We start from the raw sequence: 26,722 nt of genomic DNA, 5'->3' as shown, positions 1-26,722 counted from the left end.
TCCGTCGCAGTGCCCCAGTACCAGATGCCCAGTCGGCACTACTTCTCAAAGAAAGGTGTGCCTGCGCTCCACCAGCATGTCGCACACAACATCACCGCTTCTTTGAGAAACTCTGTGTGTGACAGGGTGCATTTCACCACAGACACTTGGACGAGTAGGCATGGACAGGGGCGTTACATGTCGCTGACTGGGCACTGGGTAACTATGGTGACAGCAGGACAAGGGGCTGCTGTCCAAGTCTTGCCGTCCCCACGAGTTGTGCGTCAATCCTCTTTATGTCAAAGTTCCTCCACTGCTTCTGCCTCCTCAACCTCCTCTCGGTCTTCCACCTGCACCCAAAGCCTGTCTGGTCATGCCACAAGCTTTCTAACTGCGCAGAAGGGATCCTGCACACCTCCTTACTATGCTGGCAGTAGGGCTCAACGTCATCAGGCGGTTTTTACATTGAAATGTCTGGGAAATGTGAGTCACACAGCTGAGGAGTTGTGGTCAGCTCTGGAGAACCAATTTCATGAATGGTTGTCTCCACTGGACCTGAAACCAGGGAAGGCCGTGTGCGACAATGCTGCAAACCTGGGTGCGGCCCTTCGCCGCGGCAATGTCACACACGTGCCTTGTATGGCTCACGTGTTGAACCTGGTTGTCCAGCAATTTTTAGCCCACTATCCCAGACTAGATGGCCTTCTGCAGAGGGCACGGTCGCTGTGTGCTCACTTCCGCCGTTCGCATCCCGCAGCTCAGCGACTTACATCTCTACAGAAGTCGTTGGGCCTGCCACTTCACCGGCTAAAATGCGATGTGCCTACCCGGTGGAATTCAACTCTGCACATGTTGCAGCGACTGTGGCAGCACCGACAAGCCCTGGTGCAATACGTTCTGACGTATAGCCTGGGCCAACGAGATTCAGAGGTGGGGCAAATCACGCTGGAGGAGTGGTCTCAGATCAGGAACCTATGCACCCTTCTGCACAGTTTTGAAATGGCGACGAAGATGTTTAGTGCTGACGATGCCATTATCAGCATGACTATTCCGGTGATTTACATGCTGGAGCACATGTTAAACAGAATTCGGAGTCAGGTGGTGGCACAAGAGGAGGTGGAGGAAGTAGAGGAGGAGGAGTTGTATGCGGAAGGGCTAACATCTGCAAGGTCCAGACGGTCGGCAGCACCAAGGCGGCAGGCATGTGAGGGTGGGGGAGATGATTTTACCAGGGCGCATGGTAGCAGCCAAACTAGTGAGGAAGGTGCAGGAGCCCAGGAAGAAGTGGAGGACGAACTGATGGAAGACTCATCAGATGAGGGAGACCTTGATCACATTTCTGTTGTGCGAGGTTGGGGGGAGAGGACAGAGGAAGGAAGCATGATTGCTACCTCGCCACCAACACAACAGGGACTTGGTGCTCCTGGATGCGCAACACACATGAGTGCCTTCTTGCTGCACTACCTGCAACATGACCCTCGAATTGTGAGAATTAGAAATAATCCTGACTACTGGGTTGCCACACTGTTAGATCCCCGGTACAAAAGTAAATTTGCAGAAATTATTCCTGCCATAGAAAGGGATGCACGCATGCAGGAGTATCAGCAGAGACTGTTGCAGAATCTTACATGTGCTTTTCCACAAAATACCAGTGGTGCACGTAGTGAATCTCACAGTTCCAACTTGCCAACCGTGGGACCGTCAAGTGTTCAGCACTCAAACCGTAACAGAACCACAGTATCTGCTGGTAACATCAATTTTGCGGAATCATTTCACCACTTTTTTAGCCCATCCTTTGCAAGGCCACAGGAGACAAGAAGTCTGACACATAGTCAACGCCTAGAGACGATGGTACAGGAGTATCTCCAAGTAAACATTGAAGCCACGACTGTGTCACTGGACCCTTGCTCTTTTTGGGCTTCCAATCTGGATAAATGGCCGGAGCTAGCCACTTACGCCTTGGAGATCTTGTCATGCCCCGCAGCCAGCGTTCTGTCTGAACGTGTGTTCAGCGCTGCTGGTGGTGTGCTGACAGATAAGCGCACGCGGCTCTCCACTGATAATGTAGACAGACTCACGTTCATAAAGATGAACAAATCATGGATCCGAAACGACTTTTCTACCCCTGTGTCATCCTGGGGAGAGTAAAAGCTTGATGATTGGTTAAAATCACCCTACCAACCGTTTTAAGCTTTCAAATTACTAATCATGTTTATCTGTATCTTGACTGGAAAATAATTTGGGCTTTGTAGCAGTGTGCAGCACTGATCCTATTAGGCCATCTATAATAAGCTTCACCAGATTTAAAATTAAAAATAATTTTTAGCTGCATCTAGCCCGGAAAATAATTTTGGGGCTCCGAGATGCGCAAGACACATAAGTGCCTTCTTGCTGCACTACCTGCAGCATGACCCTCATATTGTCAGAATTCGAAGTAATCATGACTACTGGGTTGCCACACTCTTAGATCCCCCAAACTTTTCGATCAACCTTTTCATTTTAATAAAGACCAAAAAAATGGTCATTTTTGAAATTATAAGCATTAGCAGGTTGTTAGAAACTGAAATCAAACAGTTTTCAACTCAAAACTTTATTCTAGGTGATGTTACATTTTCACATAGGACCCCTTGTTCGAAAGGAGCTTCTGAACTCTCTCGTCCATTGAATTTGTCAGGTTTTGGATGGTTTCTGCTTCAATTGTTTTGCATGAGGACAGAATACCCTCCCAGAGCTGTTGCTTAGATGTGAACTGCCTCCCGCCATCATAGACACTCCTTTTAATGATGCTCCAAAGGTTCTGAATGGGGTAGAGGTCAGGGGAGCATGGGGGTCACACCATAAGTTTGTCCCCTTTTATGCCCATATCAGCCAGAGATGCAGATGTTTTATGTGCAGCATGAGATGGTGCATTATCATGCAGAAAAATGATCTTGCTGTGAAATACACGGTTCTTCTTCTTGAACCATGGCAGGAAGTGCTGTTTGAGAAAATCCACATACATTATGGAGTTCATCTTTAGCGCCTTCAGGGATCCTAAAGGGGCCGACAATCTCTCTCCCCATGATTCCAGCCCAAAACATTACTCCACCTCCTCCTTGTTGGCGCTGTAGCCGTGTTTGCGTGGGGTGTCCATCAACCAGCCATCCTCCACTCCATTCATCTGGACCATCGAGCGCTGCACGGCACTCATCCGTGAACAAAACAGTTTTGAAATCAGTCTTCATGTAATGTTTGGCCCACTGGAGCCGTTTCTGCTTGTGTGAAGTGGATAGAGGAGGTCGACAGGATGGCATATGCACAGCTGCAAACCTCTGAAGGACCCTGCATCTTGTTGTTCGGGGGACGTTGGAGGCACAAGCAGCTTCAAAAACTTGTCTGCTGCTATGACAAGGCTTTTTTGCCGCTGCTGTTTCAACCTGACGTAATTGCCTGTAGGAAAGAGTCCTCAATTTGCCCTTATCAGCACGCACACGTGTGTACTGTGAATCAGCTACATACTTCTTGATTGCCAAGACACTTCATCCTGATCATCGCACAATGTTGATTGTAGTCATGCCTTGACCTAAACACTCCACAATTTGTTGCTTCTCAGCAGCCGACACATCCTTTTTCTTTCCCATTTTGGCAGAAAATGTAGGCTGCTTAATAATGTGAGAGAGCCTTCTTAAGTAGTCTTGCCTTTCATTGGACACACCTGCCAAACTAATTAGCACAGGTGTCTGCAATTGCTTACAGTGATATAAAGAGCCCTGACACACATCACCATCAATGAGTTTAACTGACAAACAAACAAATTCTTCCCTTATCACTCCTAAACACTTTTTGCATAATAATTTGGAACGCGGTGTACATGTGCTTTTCCACAAAACACCAGTGGTTCACGTAGTGAATCTTACAGTTCTAACTTGCCAACCGTGGTCTGTATGGAATTGTTCAATAAAGGGCCCAAAATTAAGATAACATAGATGGGAGAGGTCTCTATGAATAGGAATTCCTAAGTATTTGATACCCTGTGAGGGCCAGGCAAAGGGAAAGTTGGACTGGATGGAATCCTATATGGATTTAGGGAGGGAGACATCGAGGGCCTCAGACTTCGCTGCATTGATTTTAAAATTTTACCATGTAACAAAGTGATCTATTTCAGCCATAACAGCAGGGATGGATATATGTGATTGAGTGATATATACTAGGACATCATCAGCAAATAGAGAGCACTTGTACTCGGTGCCTCCCACCTCAATCCACCTAATATTGGGGTTATGGCGAATTGATGAGAGCAGGTGCTCCGTCACTAGGATGTATAAGAGAGGGGACAGAGGACATCCCTGCCTTGTCCCATTGGTGATTGTGAAAGGTGATGAAAATGTTCTGACGCACCCCCTGGGCCTTGGGACACCCGGAGCCGGACACTTTTTGGTGGATGCTGGTGGTTGTAGTCTTCGTGGCGGCGATCCGGTTCCGTGGCTCAGGGCGGTCAAACCAGTGGCGGAACTATTTATGTGGTTTTGATGTTTAAATGTCCGACTACGCCACCCGTGGATTGCGGTCAGAGTGAACCGCCGCTACAGGGCAGACCGCTAAGGCTGGTGTTGTGGGTGCAGCAGAGCGTAGCATAACTCCCCACGGGAGGAGTATAGCCTCAGGGCAGTGTATGCGGAGGATGGGGGTGATGGTGCAGGGCAGCAGCAGTAACGACACGGAGTCAGTGATGCAGTTCAGGGCCTTTACTCACAGTTCTTATTATCCAGACCACGTCTGCAGGTAACGGCTGCCCACGTCGTACTGTGCTCACCAGGTGAGGGGCTCAGACAACTCCCAGATAACTTTGGAGCGCTTCACAGGACCCCCTTTGTGTGTCCTTTGTCTGGCCTTTCTTACCAACACTTCTGTCCGGCTGCCTCGGGCCTCCTCTTGGTAAACTTGGCGCCAGTTTCCCTGACCCTATGTGGTGCCTTCCTAGCGGGTGGAGCAAGGGGCTGCGCCACATAAAATGTCAGAGCCTCCGGTTTCTAGCTGAGGGTCGTTTCCTGCCTCCACTAGTTCGGGGACCGGTCTCCCCCTTTGGCCTGACCCCTCCACGCAGGTGGATTCGGGCGTGCGGTGGCGACTCGCCCGTCCGCACCCCTGGGATCCCTTCATTCCTCGTTCCTGGAGCCTTCTCCGCTCCTCTTCCTTCCTTCTCCCTCTTGCAGGCCTGGGCCTCTGTTACTAGGCCCGCCTCCGGAGCAGAGCTCATGCAGAGCCCCTGCTCCCTGCCACTTCTGCTCAGACTTCTCTGCACTGAACTAAGATGGTGCCCACCTTTTATACTCCCTTCTCAATGCACCCAGGAACTGCTTCCAACCTGCTCCTGCACTGCAGGGTTCCCCTTCCTCAGTGTTCCCTCCCCCCACTCCAGCCAGGGACAGGGACTGTCGTGCCCATCTCAGGGGCATATTGGTCGCCCTGCCCCACGGCAATGTGGTGTAATGCATGCAGGTGTCGGGTCCTGATCCACACTCCATCCTTATCTGAGAGTGAGATATCACACCTCTGGGTGAGGTGCAATACGTCTGTAGCAACCGAGCCCTCGGTGCTACAGTTCCATTTATCTTCAGCCTAGGTGACGTATTGTGATACAGGGCCGTGATTTTGGCTATAAAAGGGTCCCCTAGACCCCTACCCCAAGCTTTTTAAGAGAATCATATATGGCGTGCCAGGAGACTCTATGGAATGCTTTCTCAGCATCCAACGAGAGTATCTACTTACAAATTTTTAACTGCATCTAGCCCAGGAAATACTTTGTGCCTAGTAGCAGTGTCTGCTAGTCAGCGGATTATCCCGGCTGTTAAGCAAGCTGCACCACCTGTAGTTTGGACACTTCATTTTTTCAAAGGAAATGCTTCGGGACCACGGGATACTTAGTGAAGAGCATCAGGAGGCACCCCAAGGCATAGGGGCTGGGACTGGCACTAGGATGCCTTGCGGTGGACAGCCGAGCTCGATCCTTATAAAAGCTTTTTAACTGCAGCAGCTTTAGTGGACGCTACTGGAGCTGGAATTACGCGGCTGCTGGCATGAGACTTGCCCTCCAATAGATCCTTGTAAATGGATTTAAAGTGTATTCATTCAAATTAGAGGGACAATTTAAATTAAAAAGCTTAGAGCTGCCTCCACCACAGGGGGGCTCTCTCGACCCACCAGCGGACAGGCACCAGTATTGGGAGAGGGGGGCTGGCCGTCAGGGTTCACCGCGGCTCTGGCACAAACCCGGCGACACGGAGGTGGCACGGGCAGGAGCGGACTGGCCGTCTCGGCTTCTCACTTTTTGGATTTTAGAAGGGCATGACATGCCTATATCTGTGTCTCCCCCTCCTTTTACTCCTCCACCTCTTTTCTTTTCGCATGACTATATGTACTTGTCACTTTTCCATGTGTTAGTTGTGTCTTCTGAGCAGTTTGTCAGCTTTTGGACACCTTTGAAGGTGTTTTCTATGTGTTTCTATGTGTTTTTGTTTGCCTGCCATTGGTTTTAACGGTGTTCGAAGGTGTTCGACGAACAGTTCGACGAACAGTTCGGCGAACACACGGGTGTTCGACGAACCGAACCGAACTCGAACACTACGGGGGTGGCTCAACACTACTGAGGACCAGTCACTTGGAAACAGCAGTCCAAGTGTTTCTCAGGACAGTTCCCCATAGCCACCCATGAGCCTTTGTGATTTAAGCCGGCGAAGAAGGGTCCACAAGAACCCCAAAACAAACAACCACGAGGATGTTGTGGCTGAGGAAGGTGAGGAGGGGTTTTGTAGAAGTCTGGCCCAATATATGGAGAAGGTTCCTTTCACGTGAGGCTGAGGACCAGGGCAGCTATCCAAATTGTCATTAGTGCTGCCAACCCTCCAAACACGCCAATGATTGTATTTGATTTTCTGGAAATGTGGCAACTTTCTATTGGAAATCAGATACAACCATTGGCCACAACACAAGGGCAGGCAGCCTTGCAAACTGCCCTACCTCAGCCTCTTGCTCCTGGGTGCCAGACTCTACAGGCCCAGCCTCGTCACATGCACCTTCTTCATTCTGCTCCGCCGCAACCTCTTCCAAGGCCGACCACATTTTTTGTTCCCCTATAGCCTCTTCCAAGGCCATCCCCTTTTTGTGCTCCCCTACAGCTTCCTCCAAGTGCTGGACTATGTTCTTCTCTGCCACATCCTCCTCCAAATGCTGGACCATATTCTTCCCCACCACATCCTCCTCCAAGTCCTGGTCCATTTTTCCCCACCACATCCTCCTCAAAGTCCTGGTCCATTTTTTTTTGCCATACCACGAATCCGAGGCCAATACAAAATCAAATATCAAAAATGTGCCATCATTTGAATCACCTGGGACAAATGTAATTCAGCAATGTTGGGATACTAACAGAACACCTCACCCTGCCACTCCGGACCCAGCGTTGTTACCACCCTTTACTCCCCCGCCGTCTGGAACCCCCCATGTCTCAATTCCCATATGTGCTCCCTCACCTTTCCCAACCCCCAGCTCAGGTACGCATATTATGTCGCCCCCCAAATATCATAATTTATAATGTTTTATTATTAGATTTATGTTAGGTTCTATTTTTGTTGTCCTCCTTTGCAACATGCAAATATATATATTTTTTTGAAACAATGACATGTTCTCTTGTATTCAGTAAATGCTTTTGTTTCTCAAAATGTTTCTCTGTTTTTTGTTTAATAAAACCAAACATTACAATTTTTTTTGTTTAAGAAACTTAATTAAAGCTTTTTTTTTGTACAAAATGGGCGTGGGGTCCCCTATAATTTTATTCTCTAGCAGAGGTTAATTTGGCAGCTTGGCCAGATATTTGCAGCCTGGGAAGGGGGTAATACCCATGGAGCTTCCTAGATTACTAATATCAGTCCCAAGCTGTATACTTAGCCTTTACTGGCTATGAAAATAAGGAACCCTAAAAAAAAAAATTGATGTGGGGTCCCCCTATTTTAGCAGCAAGCAAAGGCTAGGCAGACAGCTGGGGGCTAATATTAATAGCCTAGGAAGGGGCCATGAATATTGGCCCCCTCCCAGACTACAAACACCAGCCCCCAGCCACCCCAGAAATGGCCCATCCATAAGATGCGCCAAATCTGGCACTTAGCCTCCGCTCTTCTCATTGCCCTATGGTGGTAGCAAGTGGGGTTATGGGTGCTGGGGTTGATATTAGCTTAGAATGCCAGCTGACGTCAAGCCCAGGTTAGTAATGGAGAGGCGTGTATAAGACGCCCTCATTAGTAATCCCATAGTGAAAGTGAAATGTTACATAAAAACACCGACACCAAGAATGAAATATTTTATTTGAAATAAATACACAAACTCCTTAATAGTTCTTAATTAAACCCTACTTACCATTACACCCATTCCCCTGAATCCCATGTCACCTGTAATAAAAATAAAATAATAAACCAACCTCATCCTCCACTTTCCGATGTGAAGAATATAATCCATGTGCCAGCAATGGGTCCAGCTCTGCTACATCTGAATGGCAGGCTGTATAGTAGCTGGATGCGACCATCCATCCTGCCATCCTGCAGATACACTGAGGAGCACATACTCACAACCACAGAAAAAAAACAGTGACTCAGCATTTAACCTTGCTCAGCCACAACCGGAGGTGGAGGTATGGTGAATGACTTTCCTCCCATCTCTATGTCATTCGCACAAAACCACTCCCTTTACTATGGTGAATTAACCCCCCACCATATAACATGCTGGAGAATAGTTGTAGGTTCAGTTCACTAAGGCAAGCAGCCGTAGCAAAACATATCCCCCCTCTCATATAACACTATTGCATACGGATGTCATACGGATGTTTTACGGATGCTAAATGAGAAAATTGCATAGCACTCACATGAAAATCGCATGACACTTGTCCATATCGGAGTTGTTTTTTTTTCACATATGGGTATGAGCCCGAATAGAAACACGTGCACCAATCCTGCATTTTTTACCCACTCTTGGCTTACAAATACTGAGGTAAAAAAATGTACCAAATACTCAACGTGTGCACTTAGCCATAGAGGGTTATAGAGTGATACATGCCAGAATTAAAGAATTGTACCTGGTCAGGAACGTGAAAACAGGTTTTGGCGGGAAGGGATTAAAATGAAATTGGTCTATAGTTTTAATTAACAATGGATCTAGTATAATTATAATAATGACATTAAAATATAATCACTGGACTCAGCAGTTTCATGCCATATATATTGGCATCTCTACTGAGACAAGTGATTGTTTGCAGTGTTCGTGTGCTTTATTCATAACAAATTCTGCAGCTTATTCAAAAAAGAGCTAAGGCAGCAGTAAAGAAACAGCACTGTAGTGACATGGTGTTAAGACTCATTTTGTTAATTTGATATAGAGGATATCTACTGAAAAAAAACATTTTAAACCTAAATTAGTCCTTTAAGGTGGGATATAGTTTCTGCACGTAGTTCATAATACAACTTTCAAAAATATCCCAAAAATAAAAATGTGTAAAACATCAGCAGAAAAAAAAGTCCCAAAGACAAGAATATATATTTTTAATATAAAATACATTGTGTTACATGTATGAAATGTGGACAGTAAAAGATATAACAAAAAAAAACTGAACCAAAATTTGTTTTTTTCTATATTTGTATTGCAAAGAAAAATTATTTAAATTACTCTTTAATGTACATGTACCATAGAACAGCAATATTTTTTTAAAAAAAAATTGTCCCACATAATACAAAGCCTCATACAAGTAGTAAAGAAAATGGGGCTAAAATGAGGAGAGTCAAAAACTAAAAAAAGTAAAATCATTAAACATTAAAGATCTAATTTTATCTCTTCTGGGTATTAATTCTACATATGTTGTCCACATTCTTAAAAATCTCTACATAGAACAATTTACAATAAAGAAACTTGAAAATGAAAATTTTCTTTACTAACCTTTCCTAAGTGTTGCAAGGTTTAACTGTAGTTTCATTATTCTTTCATCCATTAGACTTATTTCATGTGCTGATATAAAAGAAATTCCATAATAACGGTTAATCGTACTTCTAAAGTTATTGCAGTAAATGTTTACCAAAAGTTTACATGAAACAACTTTTAAATATATATTCTATGACTTATGGGTATGGAGAAAAGATTTAAAAATATAATAAATTGACACATATCAGGAGTCAAATTAGTTACACGTTTGAGAAGTCATATCTGGGGGAAACGTCTTTTCTAGTTGATACTTCTCCTTTACAATTAAAAGAAATACAATGCTATATGCAGCAGTATTTGTTTCAATTACTATTAATTAATATAATTAATTCTAAACAATAATGTTAAAATAATTATATACATGAATAAACTATATAGCATGATAGTTAGAATTTTTGGGTTACCTAAAATGAATGAAGTCTAATATGTATCTCTTTTGGAATGCAATGCTGTTGTTTATAGACAGAAGGTGCAAACAGAAGAATCCGTGGCCTATTTATACAGTCGAGTGCAACAATTTCCTGTTTTGGGAAAATAAAGAGCTGTGCAATTTGCTAAATGAAGAAGCGATAGCAGGTGAGCTACTACTAATCATCTTATTCCATCACATCGGAAACAACCCAATCCTCCAACTCTTTCTGAATTGATTTCTAAAGCCCATTTATTTTTTCATTTGAAAGAAGTTTCCATTTGGAAAATGTATACACATGTATACACATTCCTAGTTTGTTAATACTTGGCTTCCACGAAGAAATAAACTTCCATCCCTGGCTGGTAAAAATACTCATCCGCCTCATTAGTAATGTTTATATTCTCCATCTATTCATAACCTATCATTTGTCATCACTAGGAATGAGCAAACCTGAACTGTAAAGTTCGGGGGTTTGTACCGGAATCTAATGTCCGGTTTACTGTCCAGGTTCGGATGCCGAATAAAGTTTGTTGAAAGGCTGTAGTGAAGCCAATCAACAAGCGTTTAAGCTGTGGGCACTTCTGGAGCCATCACAGCCATGCCAAGTATTGACGTGGCTGTGATGTGCCGGTGCACCACATGACATGGCTTGTGTAAATGTTGGATCATGGGTGCAGCCTCTGATTAGTGTAGAGAAAGGATACAGCTGGAATGAGGGGCAGTATTATACTTTGTGTGTGCGCACTGCTTGCTTCTCAGTGGGAGTACTGTGTGAAAAAGCCGCTGTGTGTACTCTGCACCCATATCTGTGGGAGTACTCTGCCTTTAAGTCACTGTGTGTACTCTGCACGAGCCTCAGTGGGAGTACTGTGTGAAAAAGTCGCTGTGTGTACTCTTTACTTATATCTGTGGGAGTTCTGAGCTTTTAAGCCTCTGTATGTACTCTGCACCCGTGTCTGTGGGGGTACTATGTCAAAAATCCTCTGTGTACTCTGCAACCATGTCTGCATGAGTAGTGGGCCTAAACAATAATTATACTCTGCAACCATTTCTGTAGGAGCAGTGTGCCTAAAAAATAGCAACCGTCTGTACAAGTAGGGTGCCTAAAAAATAATTATACTCTGCCGCTGTGTCTGTATCAGTTGTGGGCCTAAAAAATAATTATACTCGGCAGCCGTGTCTGTACAAATAGTGTGCCCAAAAAATAACTATACTCTGCAACCGTTTCTGTAGGAGTAGTGTGCCTAAATAATAGCTATACTCTGCAGCAGTGCCTGTGCCAGTTGTGGGCCTAAAAAATAATTTTACTCTGCAGACTTGTCTGTGTGAGTAGTGGGCCTAAAAAAAATTATACTCTGCCTACTGTGCGAATAGTGTGCAGAAAATCTACTTCCAAAAATGAGGAAAGCAAGAAATATAGGACATGGATGTGGCCACGGTGGTGCTGGTGTAGCTGCTGCTGGTGATGTAGCTGCTGCAGAGAGAGGACATGGTTGTTCTGTGCATGTTACGTGCCCAAATTAAACCCTTTCCTCTGGTGCATGCAGGTAAGAGGACGTTCTGCGTCATTTCACGGGACTGAGTACTATTACACGAATGGTAAGGCCACAAGATGTCGAGGCAGTGTTAGATTGGATGGCTGAGAGTACTTCCAGTTCCTTCGCATTATCTTCCACCTGATACCCTGCAGAAAGTGCAGAGCTGGCACATGATGGCCATGGTCACTCAGCTTCCACCTCACCCCCCTGCAAATCACCCAAGCAGTCTGAGCCCCAAATCATACAGCAATCTCTTCTGCTTTTTGATGAGTCCGCTGGCTGGGGTTCTGTGGCCCATCCACCTGGCTCTGGCACAGAAGTGGAAGAGACTGAGTGCACTGATGCACAACCATTTGTTAGGTTGGAAGATGAGTATGTGGGAGGGCTAGTGAGGTCCTAGACCCCATATGGAGTGGAGGTCATCCTAGTGATGTGCGCAGTTCTGAGGAAGAGAAGGTGGTCATGCTGCCCAAGCAGCACAGCAAAAGAGGGAGCAGGGTGCAAAAGCTCAATGGGCGGCCCCTAGCGCGTACGTCAGCTGCTACTCTCCACCACGCAGAAAAAATGAAAACACCAAAGCCAGCTCAAAGGAGCTCGTTGGTGTGACATTTCTTCAGGCAATATGCAGATGACAAGGCAAGGGTGGTTTGCACACTGTGCCATCAGAGCCTGAAGCGAGGCATAAATGTTCTGAACCTGAGCACCACCTTCATGACAAGACATCTGAATTCCAATCATGAGCCGCAGTGGAGTACACACCTTAAAATGCATGACAGATATGAGCCTCCTTCTGCTCTCTCTTCTGATGCGGACTTGGCCTCTACCTCCCGCTCACAATTAGCAGGGCCACCTGTCTCCCCGCAAAGAGAGAATGTGACAGCACCACCACCATCATCACCACTAGTGCCACTGAGCATCTCCATACCATCCCATGGGAGTGTTCAGCTCTCCATCCTCCAAACCCTCGAGAGAAATAGAAAATACCCACCTATCCACCCACTAGTCATGGTCCTGAATAACAGCATTTCAAAATTACTGACCTTTGAAATGCTGTCATTCCGGCTGATGAATATGGACAGTTTTAAAAAAACTGATGGCGGTGGATGTCCCACAGTACATTGTTCCCAAATACCACTACTTTTCCAAGCATGCCATCTCTGCCCTGCGCACACATATTGCTTACCAAAGCAAATGTGCATCTCCATAACTGCCCAATGGGTAAATATGGTAGGGGCTGAGACAGAGGTGGAAGGCGTTCTAGCCCATGTCCCATAGCCCAATATGTGGACGTGGATAAACAGGAGTCGTTGGAGCCGAAGAACCTCAAGCCCGACCTGGTGGTGTATGATCACTTGCAAAATCTCGTAGCAGCTCTGGGACTAGCCAGTTTGACGCACATCTCTTGCTTGGTCCATTGCTGAAGTGTGAGAAATATGATTTAATCCTGAATAATATGATGCATGCAGACTGTACCTTACCTGCCACCACCGCAGTCTAATCAGCATCTCTGTTTATCCATTCCTCTTACAGGTACGTGACTCAGCTTTCCCATCCTGACTTCCATGCAGACTTCTCTATACCTCTCTGCTCCTATTTACTAATGGTACGTGACTCAGCTTTCCCATCCTGACTTCCATGCAGACTTCTCTATACCTCTCTGCTCCTATTTACTAATGGTATGTTCTCCAAGTTACATCAGCTACCCCCCACTTTCATTTATGACCTTATTTACTTAGCCTTTGACTGATGAGCACAGACCACTCCACTCTGGTTCACAGCTGAATGCATTCTGTAGCCCAAATTTTGTGAACTAGGAGTCTGTTAGACTTTAATCTGTGTCCATCACCTTAAGTGTGGCCATTGCTGAAATGTGAGAAATATGAATTAATCCTGAATTGAACCTGAAGGGAACTGAAGGTAACTGGATACTAAGTCACGGTAAACAACGTTTGTCTTTGTTTTCACTCTCATCCCCTTAATCCTTCACATTTTCCAACCACCCCTAATCCCTACACCTAGTAAGGAACTCTTCATCTCTCCCTCCATTCTCCCCACCCATCTCACCTCCTCCTCAGAGCTATTCCTCAACATACAAACCTTTGTCTTCAAACACAGACAGCCACCTCATGCCCTCTCCTGCTCTCACCTACTAACGCTTTCTCTGCTTCTCCTCACTGCCGGCGACATCTCTCCACATCCCGGCCCTTCTCACCACATCCCTACAATTACTTCCACCTCCTACCTTCGATCTATCCCAAACTCTCGTAACCCTTCTAACCTTATACCCATTCGCCCAGCCTCTGCTTCCCCAGTCCCTCTAACAGGAGCTCTATGGAACGCTCGCTCCGTCTGCAACAAACTTTCCTACATTCATGACCTCTTCATCACTAACAAGCTTTCCTTCCTCTGCATCACTGAAACCTGGCTCACCCCCTCTGACACGGCCTCTCCTGCTGCACTTTTGTACGGCGGATTCCACCTCTCCCATACCCCCCGCCCCACCGGCAAGCATGGTGGAGGAATAGGTTTCCTCCTCTCAGATAGCTGCTCTTTCACCCATATCCCTCTGCCGCCCTTCATTACTCTCTCCTCATTTGAAGTGCACTGCGTGCGCATCTACTCCCCCTCCAACCTCCAACTGGCTGTCATTTACTGCCCCCCAGGATCAACCACCACTTTCTTTGACCACTTCACCACTTGGCTACTTCATTTCCTCTCCGTTGACATCCCCAATATCCTCATGGGCGACTTTAACATCCCCATTGACACTTCCCTCTCAGCTGCCTCTAAGCTTCTATCCCTCACTTCCTCCTTCAGTCTTACTCAGTGGTCTTCCACACCCACCCACAAAGAGGGCCACACACTTGACCTCATCTTCACCCACCTCTGTTCCCTATCTAACCTCTCTAACTCACCTCTCCCTCTCTCTGACCACATTCTACTTACATTCTCTACCCTCTCCTCTCCAGGGCAACAATCTCCACTCCACAAACTTGCATACCCTCACAGAAATCTCAAACACCTTGACTTACACTCACTCTCTGAATCCCTTCTCCCTCTTACAGACATTAGCTCCTTACATGATGCAGATGTTGCTGCCACTTTATACAACACCACAACAGCTGCTGCTCTCGATTCGGTCGCCCACTTACACATACCAAAACTCGCACAATCAGACAACCCTGGCACACCAGCCTAACTAAAGAACTGCGACGGACCTCCAGGGTTGCTGAGCGTAGATGGAAAAGGTCCCACTCCAATGAGCACTTCATCGCATTAAAACAGTCCCTCACTACCATCAAATCCACACTCACTGCAGCAAAACAAACATACTTTGCATCTCTCATATCCTCCCTGTCTCACAATCCCAAACAACTATTCAACACCTTTAATTCTCTCTTTCATCCCCCAGTGCCTCCTCCCTCTCCTCTTATTTCAGCTGAAGACTTTGCCTCATACTTCAAGCAGAAGATTGACACCATCAGACAAAGCTTTTGCATAAAGCCACCACAGCCCCTCCCCACACCTACTCAACCCTCCTCCTCCAAAACCACCTTCTCCACCATTACGGAAGATCAACTTTCCTCTTTACTCTCCAAATCACACCTCACTACCTGTAAGCTTGACCAAATCCCGTCCCACCTCATCCCAAACCTTACCACTATCTTCATCCCACCCCTAGCCCACCTCTTCAACCTGTCACTAACAACTAGTATCTTCCCCTCATGCTTCAAACATGCCTCAATCACACCCATCCTCAAAAAGCCCTCCCTTGACTCATCCTCTCTGACTAGCTATCGCCCCATATCACTTCTCCCCTATGCCTCAAAACTACTGGAACAACACGTCCATTCTGAGTTGTCCTCCCACCTCTCCTCCTGCTCCCTCTTCGACCGCCTACAATCTGGTTTCTGACAGCACCATTCTACTGAAACTGCACTGACTAAAGTCACCAATGACCTACTAACCGCCAAATCCAAGCGACACTACTCTGTCCTCCTCCTCCTAGACCGGTCATCTGCCTTTGACACAGTGGACCATTCCCTCTTACTACAAACTCTCTCATCTCTCGGCATCACAGACTTGGCCATATCTTGGATCTCCTCATACCTAACAGACCAGACATTCAGTCTCCCACTCACACACCACCTCCTCATCTCGCCCCCTATCTGTCGGTGTCCCCCAAGGTTCAGTTCTAGGACCCCTACTCTTCTCCATCTACACCTTAGGCCTGGGACAGCTCATAGAGTCTCATGGCTTTCATTATCACCTCTATGCTGATGACACACAGATCTACCTATCTGGACCCAATATCACCTCCTTACTAACCAAAATCCCACAATGTCTGTCTGCTATTTCATCCTTCATCTCTGCTAGATTTTTAAAACTTAACATGGACAAAACAGAATTCATCATCTTTCCGCCATCTCATTCAACCCCCCCAACTGACCTATCTATCAACGTCAATGGCTGCCAACTCTCCCCAGTCACTCAAGCTCGCTGCCTTGGGGTAACCCTGCACTCTGATCTCTCCTTCAAACCACATATCCAAGCCCTTTCCACTTCCTGCCAACTCCAACTCAAAAATATCTCCCGGATTCCTCAAGCATGAATCTGCAAAAACACTAGTGCACGCCCTCATCATCTCCCGCCTTGACTATTGCAACCTCCTGCTCTGTGGCCTCCCTTCCAACACTCTCGCACCCCTCCAATCCATCCTAAACTCTGCTGCCCGACTAATCCACCTGTCTCCCCACTATTCCCCGGCCTGTCCTCTCTGTCAATCTCTTCACTGGCTCACCATTGCTCAGAGACTCCAGTTCAAAACCCTAACCATGGCATAAAAAGCCATTCACAACCTGTCTCCTCCATATATCTCTGACCTAGTCTCCCGTTACATACCCGCACGCAACCTCCGATCCTGACAAGATCTCCTTCTCTACTCCCCTCTTATCTCCTCCTCCCACAATCGCATACAAGATTTCTCCCATGCATCCCCCCTACTCTGGAACTTTCTACCCCAACACATCAGACTCTCGTCGACCGTGGAAACCTTCAAAAGGAGCCTGAAGACCCACCTCTTCCGACAAGCCTACAACCTGCTGTAACCACCGCTCCACGATACCGCTGCAAGACCAACTCTACCCTCACCTACTGTATCCTCACCCATCCCTTGTAGATTGTGAGCCCTCGCGGGCAGGGTCCTCGTGCCCCCTGTACCAGTCGCTGTCACATTGTGTTCAAGATTATTGTAATTGTTTTTGCTATGTATACCCCTTTTTCACATGTAAAGCGCCATGGAATAAATGGTGCTATAATAATAAATAATAATAATATGCGACAAACCAAAAAGATGGAATTTCACCTTGCATATGCTGGAGAGACTGCGACTGTGAGAAAAGGTTGCTGGTTAGATAGCAGATAATGCTTCCAGTCAGTTTGCCACTGCCACCACCCTGTCTTTCCTACGGTCCAGTCTCAGTAGCCGTGAGTCTGAACCACATATTCCTCACCCTGATCCTCCTTCTACCCACCATGCCGAGTGCCCGGAGACAAGTGATCCCACACTTGGATACTCCGAAGAGCTTTTCACTTTTCCATTTATAGATTCAGGTCTCTGCCCCGCCAGCTTGAAGCGGAGCATGAGAAGATCGCATGTAGCGATGCAAAAATATTTGAGCAGCCACAGTTACATGAAGGTGACGGTGGGAAAATGTATTTACTGTCAAAAGAGGTGGATGATGATGAGACACAATTGCCATCAAGTCAGGAGGAGGCCCAGGGTGAGTACATGGAAGACGAGGTGGTGGACGATGAACTCACTGACCCAACCCGACAAGGTGACATGCATAGTGAGGACAGCAGCACAAAGGAGAGGGAGCTGTTGCACCACAGCAGGCAGGAAGAAGCAGTGGGATGGCCACAGATACAAGGTGGCAACTGTTCCCTAGAATACCAACACGAGGGAAGTTGCCAGTCCAACTGTTAGGTCTTCCCGAGTATGGCTCTTTTTTAAAGACTGTCTAGTTAACACCAAAAAGGCCATTTGCAACATCTGCCATGCCAGCATCAGCAGGGGCAGCAAAACTACCAGCCTGACTACCACCAGCATGCTCAGGCACATGATAGCAAAGCATCGAACTAGTTGAGCCGAACGCCAGGATGACACCACTGCCTGTTCCGCTGTTGTGTGTGCACGCCATAACCCCCGCCTATGGCGCAGGCGAAGATGTCTCCCACCCTGCACCTGTCGTTGTACACTTGCAACCATCACCACCAGTGTCCACGTCCTTGTCCCATAGCAGCGTTCAGTTGTTCTTACCCCAGTCCTTTAAACGCAAGCGCAAATACGCAGCCAGCCACCCACAGGCCACAATACTAAACTGCCACATTTCTCGACTGCTTGCACTGGAAATGTTGCCTTTTAGGCCCTGGGTCAATCAGAGTTGCCCTCACATTCTACAGCTCCTGCGCCTCCTCCTCCTCTTCAGTGTCCATCTCCGAAATGACCACATCAGTAGGAAGCTGGAAGCACTGCAGCACTGCCTCGACCAAGCGGAAACAGGCTGTGCTGAAGCTAATATACTTAGGTGACAAACTGCACACCACTGCCGAGTTGTTGAAAGCTGTAACAGAGCAGGCACATCTGTGGCTCTCACCACTGAGCCTACTGCCAGGCATGGTCATGTGTGACAATGGCCGGAACCTGGTGGGGATTTTGAGGCTTGGTAACCTCACACAAGTACCATGCCTGGCCCATGTGCTCAACCTAGTGGTTCAGTGGTTTCTTAAAACCTAACCAGATCTGCCTGAGCTGCTTGTGAAAGTATGCGACGTGTGTGCCCATTTCAGAAAGTCAGCTACAACTTCCGCCGCCCTCACTGTGCTTCAGCAGCATTGGCAACTTCCAGCTCACTGACTGGTGTGCGATGTTACGATACGTTGAAACTCAACATTGTACATGTTGGGAAGGATTTGCGAGCAGAAGAGGGCAGTTTTTGAGTACCAGCTTCAACACACTCGTTGGTCAGCCTCCTCACATAAGAGCTGATGAGTGGGCATGGATGTCAAACATCTGTGTCATCCTTCAAAACTTTGAGGTCTCTATTAAGATGGTGAGCAGTGATGATGCCATAATTAGTGTCACCATCCTGCTTCTCTTTCTACTGAAACGATCACTGCTCACCATTAAAGGGGAGGCATTGCAGGCGGAGCACGATGAGATTGGGCAAGGAACTATACAGGATGATGCTACACAGCCCACTCTCATCTCATCTCAACGTGGATTGGATGATATTGAGAAGGAAGAGGAGGAACAGGAGCTGGTTACCTGCGCTACAGACGGTACTACCCACACAACATTCATACCGGCTGTTCAGCGTGGATGGCCTGAGGGAAGGGAGAACAAGGAGGAGGACCAGGAGGAGGATGAAGAGAAGAAAAGCATGGACAGTCGTCCTCTTGGTCAGGAAAGGGAAGTCTTGACTGTTGGCAGTCTGGCACACAAGGCTGACTTTATGTTCCGCTGCCTGTCCCGTGACCCTCGCATTTTTGGCCAACACTAATTACTGGTTGGTCACACTTCTAGACCCACGCTACAAGGAGAACATTTTTTTAATACATCTAATTATGGAACTTATTATTATTCCAAGATCTGTTGATTAAAATGTACTTTGCACTTGGGTCAAACATTTCAATGAACGAGCTCACTGGGGCACAATGCACATAATTCATTAAAAGGCACATGCTACCTAAAGAATTAGGCAGGCACAAGTGTTAACTGGCATGTCCTGCCACCAGAAATATACTCTAATATCAAAGGAGTTCCAGTTAATCATCTTAACTTGTATATATACAACTTGTATACTTGTATAGCTCAATTATACCCACAAAATTGCAGTGACTCAATGCAGCAATTAGAATCCTGACAGGAAAATTTATGCTCATGTGCACAGCACTTCAGGATTGCCATTGCACTAGCTGGCACATGGATTACCTAGCGTTTTTGGGCCATTTCCGCGAGTAAAAAAGCAGCGAAAACGCACCAAAAATGCACCGTGTGCACATAGCCATACCCTCTGACCACGTTCCCCCTATTAAGCAATGGGAGCCCTTTACAAGTTTTTGCTTGACTCATTATCATAAACATTCTGTGATTGGTGGAATTCCTGTCACGGGCGTGTCAGAAGTGACAGACAGTCGCCCTGCAGTGTGCTCCAGGAGATCTCTACGTTTGGCATTACAGACATCTTCTTAGAGCCTGTCTCTAGGACCCAGAGGCTACCTTCCTCTGGCTAATTAACACCCTGGTCTGGCTGTATAAATATCTGCTGTGTTGCAGACGGAGGTGCCGGCGATATTCATTACTCCTTGTGAAGACTTTAGCAAGAGCAGTACTTCTTCCTCTCTGGAGCTTGAGGATGTGTGTGCATTTGTCTGGAGTCATGTAAAGCTAAGAAATTTCCCCCTGTTTGTCCTCCCTTGTTGTCTTTAGTGTTCAGTGGGGATCAACTAGTGCTCATCTCCTCCTTTCCCTAGCCTTAGTCATACGCCGGATAAAGACAGGGCAAGGCACGTATACGGCGATTGGTGAAAAGCCAATATAGGGTCGTTAGGGGAGACAGGGTGACACTAGACCAGCCTAGGAGGTCTCCACTCCCCCCTTTCCCTAGAGTCTGGGCTCCCTTTCCCTCTTCCCTTTGTGTTGCACTAAGACTTTCCCACACCTTACGTGACAATTCCTGGCCATGATACTGGGTTTATTCTTCACTGTTACCCACACTATGTGTGATAATTTTATCTATTTGTTTAAATAAACAATTTTTATATATTGAGTAGCATGGACTAGTGTTGAGCGATACCTTCCGATATCAGGAAATATCGTATCGGATTGGATCGGGCCGATACCCAAAAAGTATCGGATATCGCCGATTCCGATACCGGAAACCAATGCAAGTCAATGGGACACAAATATCGGAATGAAAATAAACCCTTTCTTTCCTTGTAGGTTAATTCTACATGAAGTAAAACAACTAAGAATAATGTAGAATGACATGAAAAGCCGGCAATTCATCAGCGGCATTCACCGGTACCCGACAATTTACAACAGAAAGAATAGAGCTTCACACATAGATTAGATAGATAGAAACATGTCAGTCACATATATATGAAGTACAGTGACAGTGTTGCTTACTGTACTTGTCATTTAGTGTAAAGGATTTATTAAAAAAAATATTAGTGTTTTCGTGCACCGTCTCTTTAAAAAAGCCGGCCGGCAATTCAGCATCTGTACCCGACAATTTATAACAGACAGAATAGAGCTTCACACATAGATTAGATAGATAGAAACATGTCAGTCACATATATAAGAAGTACAGTGACAGTGTTGCTTACAGAACTTGTCATTTAGTGTAAAGGATTTATTTAAAAAAATAATAGTGTTTTCATGCACCGTCTCTTTAAGAAAGCCGGCCGGCAATTCAGCATCTGTACCCGACAATTTAGAATAGAAGGAATAGAGAATCACACATAGATTAGATAGATAGAAACATGTCAGTCACATATATATGAAGTACAGTGACAGTGTTGATTACTGTACTTGTCATTTAGTGTTAAAATAAAGGATTTATTTAAAAAAAAATTGGCGTGGGGTTCCCCTTAATTTTAGGCTCTAGCGGAGGTTAAGCAGACAGCTGGGGCAAATGTTTGAAGCCTGGGAAGGGGGTAATACCCACGGAGCTTCCCAGGCTACTAATATCAGCCCCCAGCTGAATACCTAGCCTTTACTAGCTATTAAAATGGGGGACCCCCCAAAAAAAATGACGTGGGGTCCCCCCTAATTTAATAGCTAGCACAGGCTAGGCAGACAGCTGGGGGCTGATATTAATAGCCCAGGAAGGGTGCCATGAATATTGGCCCCCTCCCAGGCTAGAAACACCAGCCGTCAGCCGCCCCAGATATGGCGCATCCATAGGATGCGCCAATTCTGGCACTTAGCCTCGCTCTTCCACGCTGCCCTGGTGCGGTGGCAGGGGGTAATAGGGTTGGGGTTGATGTCAGCTTATAATGCCAGCTGACATCAAGCCCAGGTTAGTAATGGAGAGGCGTCTATAAGACACCCCCATTACTAACCCCATAGTCAAAGTTAAAAGAAAACACAAACACCCAGAGTAAAGTCCTTTAATTGAAATAAAGACACAATTCTTTATTGTTCTAAATTAAACCATACTTACCATCACGCCCATTCCAGCTGAAGCCAACGATCTCCTGCAATAAAAGAAAAATAATAAAGCAACCTCATCCTTACCTTTCGATGGTTCCCAGGACAGCTCCAGCTCTGCTACATCGAGATGACAGGCTGGACCGCAGCAGAAAGCTGCCATCCAGCCTGTCATCCCGCAGACACTGAGAAGCGCAGGCATGCTTGCGCTCCTCAGTGTCTCTCTGTGACGTCATCCAGATGAGCCGAGTTCATGTCCAATGAACTCAGCTCACCTCATGCACGTCACTGACAGCGTGGGAAAATTCTCCTGCACTCAGCGCTTCAGCGTGAGAATTCTCCCACGCTGTCAGTGACATACATGAGGTGAGGTCATGTCCAATGAACTCAGCTCACCTCATGCACGTCACTGACAGCGTGGGAAAATTCTCACGCTGAAGTGCTGAGTGCAGGAGAATTTTCCCACGCTGTCAGTGACGTACATGAAGTGAGCGGAGTTCATTGGACATGACCTCGGCTCATCTGGATGCCGTCACAGCCAGACACTGAGGAGTGGAAGTATGCCTGCGCTTCTCAGTGTCTGCGGGATGACAGGATGGATGGCAGCGTTCTGCTGCGGTCCAGCCTGTCATCTCGATGTAGCAGAGCTGAAGCTGTCGTGGGAGCCATGGAAAGGTAAGGATGAGGTTGCTTTATTATTTTACTTTTATTGCAGGAGATCGTTGGCTTCAGCTGGAATGGGCGTGATGGTAAGTATGGTTTAATTTAGAACAATAAAGAATTGTGTGTTTATTTCAATTAAAGGACTTTTTTCTTGGTGTTTGTGTTTTTTTAAATACTTTACTAGAAATTCATGGTGGTCATGTCTAATATTGGCGTGACCCCATGAATTTTGGGCTTAGGGCCAGCTGATAATGCCAAGCTGGCCTTAACCCCTTTATTACCCAGTGAGCCACCGCACCAGGGCCCTGGATGAGTTGGGTACAGCGCCAGAAGATGGCGCTTCTATGAACGCGCCATTTTCTGGGGCGGCTGCGGACTGCAATTTGCAGCGGGGGTGGCCCAGAAAGCTTGGGTCTCCCTGCGCTGCGGATTCCAGCCCCCAGCTGCCTAGTTGTATCTGGCTGGGCACAAAAATAGGGCGAAGCCCCACGCATTTTTTTTTTAAATTATTTCATGAAATTCATGGAATAATTAAGAAAAAAAGGGCTTCCCTATATTGTTGTGTCCAACCAGGTACAAATAGGCAGCTGGTGGTTGGGGGCAGCCCATTCCTGCCTGCTGTACCTGGCTGGACACAAATATAGTGCGAAGCCCCACGTCAATTTTTTTTTAATTATTTCATGAAATAATTTTTTTAAAAAAGGGCTTCCCTATATTGTTGTGTCCGGCCAGGTACGAATAGGCAGCTGGTGGTTGGGGGCAGCCTGTTCCTGCCTGCTGTACCTGGCTGGACACAAATATAGGGCGAAGCCCAACGTCAATTTTTTTTAAAATAAGTCCTTTATTTTAACACTAAATGACATTTGAGGAGTTAATAAAGATGCAGTCCCTAAATTATTATTTATTTTTTAATTAATTTTTCCCAAAACTTTTGACGTGGGCTTCGCCATATTTTTGTATGCCAGCCAGGTACAGCATCCAGCTTCTATGAACGCGCCATTTTCCGGGGTGGCTGCGGACTGCAATTTTCAGCGGGGGGAGAGAGGGGGGCAGAAAGCTTGGGCCTCCCTGCGCTGCAGATTCCAGCCCCCAGCTGCCTAGTTGTACCTGGCTGGACACAAAAATAGGGAGAAGCTTCACGTATTTTTTTTTTTTAATTATTTCATCAAATTCATGAAATAATTAAGAAAAAAAGGGCTTCCCTATATTGTTGTGTCCAACCAGGTACAAATAGGCAGCTGGTGGTTGGGGGCAGCCCGTTCCTGCCTGCTGTACCTGGCTGGACACAAATATAGTGCGAAGCCCAACGTCAATTTTTTTTAAATCATTTCAGGAAATTCATGAAATAATTTAAAAAAATTGATGTGGGGCTTCGCCCTATATTTGTGTCCAGTCAGGTACAGCAGGCAGGAACGGGCTGCCCCCAACCACCAGCTGCCTATTTGTACCTAGCCGGACACAACAATATAGGGAAGCCCTTTTTTTCTTAATTATTCCATGAATTTCATGAATTTAAAAAAAAAAAACGTGGAGCTTCGCCCTATTTTTGTGTCCAGCCAGGTACAACTAGGCAGCTGGGGGCTGGAATCTGCAGCGCAGGGAGGCCCAAGCTTTCTGGGCCCCACCCGCTGCAAATTGCAGTCCGCAGCCGCCCCGGAAAATGGCGCGTTCATAGAAGCGCCATCTTCTGGCGCTGTACCCAACTCATCCAGGGCCCTGATGCGGTGGCTCACTGGGTAATAAAGGGGTTAAGGCCAGCTTGGCATTATCAGCTGGCCCTAAGCCCGAAATTCATGGGGTCACGCCAATATTAGACATGACCACCATGAATTTCTAGTAAAGTATTTAAAAAAAACACAAACACCCTGAAAAAAGTCCTTTAATTGAAATAAACACACAATTCTTTATTGTTCTAAATTAAACCATACTTACCATCACGCCCATTCCAGCTGAAGCCAACGATCTCCTGCAATAAAAGAAAAATAATAAAGCAACCTCATCCTTACCTTTCCATGGCTCCCACGACGGCTCCAGCTCTGCTACATCGAGATGACAGGCTGGACCGCAGCAGAACGCTGCCATCCAGCCTGTCATCCCGCAGAGACTGAGAAGCGCAGGCATACTTCCACTCCTCAGTGTCTGGCTGTGACGGCATCCAGATGAGCCGACAATGAACTCGGCTCACCTCATGTACGTCACTGACAGCGTGGGAGAATTCTCCTGCACTCAGCGCTTCAGCGTGAGAATTTTCCCACGCTGTCAGTGACGTGCATGAGGTGAGGTCATGTAAAATGAACTCGGCGCACCTCATGCACGTCACTGACAGCGTGGGAGAATTCTCACGCTGAAGCGCTGAGTGCAGGAGAATTTTCCCACGCTGTCAGTGACGTGCATGAGGTGAGCTGAGTTCATTGGACATGACCTCGGCTCATCTGGATGACGTCACAGAGAGACACTGAGGAGCGCAAGCATGCCTGCGCTTCTCAGTGTCCGCGGGATGACAGGCTGGATGGCAGCGTTCTGCTGCGGTCCAGCCTGTCATCTCGATGTAGCAGAGCTGAAGCTGTCCTGGGAACCATGGAAAGGTAAGGATGAGGTTGCTTTATTATTTTTCTTTTATTGCAGGAGATCGTTGGCTTCAGCTGGAATGGGCGTGGCGGTAAGTATGGTTTAATTTAGAACAATAAAGAATTGTGTCTTTATTTCAATTAAAGGACTTTTTTCTGGGTGTTTGTGTTTTTTTTAAATACTTTACTAGAAATTCATGGCGGTCATGTCTAATATTGGCGTGATCCCATGAATTTCGGGCTTAGGGCCAGCTGATAATGCCAAGCTGGCCTTAACCCCTTTATTACCCAGTGAGCCACCGCACCAGGGCCCTGGATGAGTTGGGTACAGCGCCAGAAGATGGCGCTTCTATGAACGCGCCATTTTCCGGGGCGGCTGCGGACTGCAATTTGCAGCGGGTGGGGCCCAGAAAGCTTGGGTCTCCCTGCGCTGCAGATTCCAGCCCCCAGCTGCCTAGTTGTACCTGGCTGGACACAAAAATAGGGCGAAGCGCCACACATTTTTTTTTTTAATTATTTCATGAAATTCATGGAATAATTAAGAAAAAAAGGGCTTCCCTATATTGTTGTGTCCGGCTAGGTACAAATAGGCAGCTGGTGGTTGGGGGCAGCCCGTTCCTGCCTGCTGTACCTGGCTGGACACAATTATAGGGCGAAGCCCCACATAATTTTTTTTTAATTATTTCATGAATTTCCTGAAATAATTAAAAAAAAATTGACGTGGGGCTTCACACTATATTTGTGTCCAGTCAGGTACAGCAGGCAGGAACGGGCTGCCCCCAACCACCAGCTGCCTATTTGTACCTAGCCGAACACAACAATATAGGGAAGCCCTTTTTTTCTTAATTATTCCATGAATTTCATGAAATAATTAAAAAAAAAAAACGTGGAGCTTCTCCCTATTTTTGTGTCCAGCCAGGTACAACTAGGCAGCTGGGGGATGGAATCTGCAGCGCAGGGAGGCCCAAGCTTTCTGCCCTCCCCCCCCCGCTGAAAATTGCAGTCCGCGGCCGCCCCGGAAAATGGCGCGTTCATAGAAGCTGGATGCTGTACCTGGCTGGCATACAAAAATATGGCGAAGCCCACGTCAAAAGTTTTGGGAAAAATTTATTAAAAAATAAATAACAATTTAGGGACTGCATCTTTATTAAGTCCTCAAATGTCATTTAGTGTTAAAATAAAGGATTTATTTAAAAAAAAAATGGCGTGGGATCCCCCATAATTTTAATCTCTAGCGGAGGTTAAGCAGACGGCTGGGGCAGATGTTTGAAGCCTGGGAAGTGGGTAAAACCCACGGAGCTTCCCAGGCTACTAATATCAGCCCCCAGCTGAATACCTAGCCTTTACTAGC

General features: G+C 46.5%; 1 protein-coding gene across 2 annotated transcripts in view; it reads right to left on the bottom strand.

The window, feature by feature from the left end:
* The window catches only part of LOC141273719 (pulmonary surfactant-associated protein D-like), a 143,450-nt gene that overhangs the window by 55,599 nt on the left and 61,129 nt on the right, over positions 1 to 26,722 (bottom strand). For both annotated transcript variants that reach the window (XM_073685992.1, XM_073685993.1), the window contains one exon: positions 9,931 to 9,999. In XM_073685992.1, the coding sequence (XP_073542093.1) occupies positions 9,931 to 9,999 (69 nt within the window). The remainder of the gene's footprint in view (positions 1 to 9,930; positions 10,000 to 26,722) is intronic.

The sequence above is a fragment of the Phyllobates terribilis genome, unplaced genomic scaffold (assembly GCF_046119375.1).
Source record: "Phyllobates terribilis strain yellow unplaced genomic scaffold, ASM4611937v1 Scaffold_5__5_contigs__length_657084704, whole genome shotgun sequence".
Taxonomy (NCBI): Eukaryota; Metazoa; Chordata; class Amphibia; order Anura; family Dendrobatidae; genus Phyllobates; species Phyllobates terribilis.
This window is presented reverse-complemented; position numbering and strand designations above follow the sequence as displayed.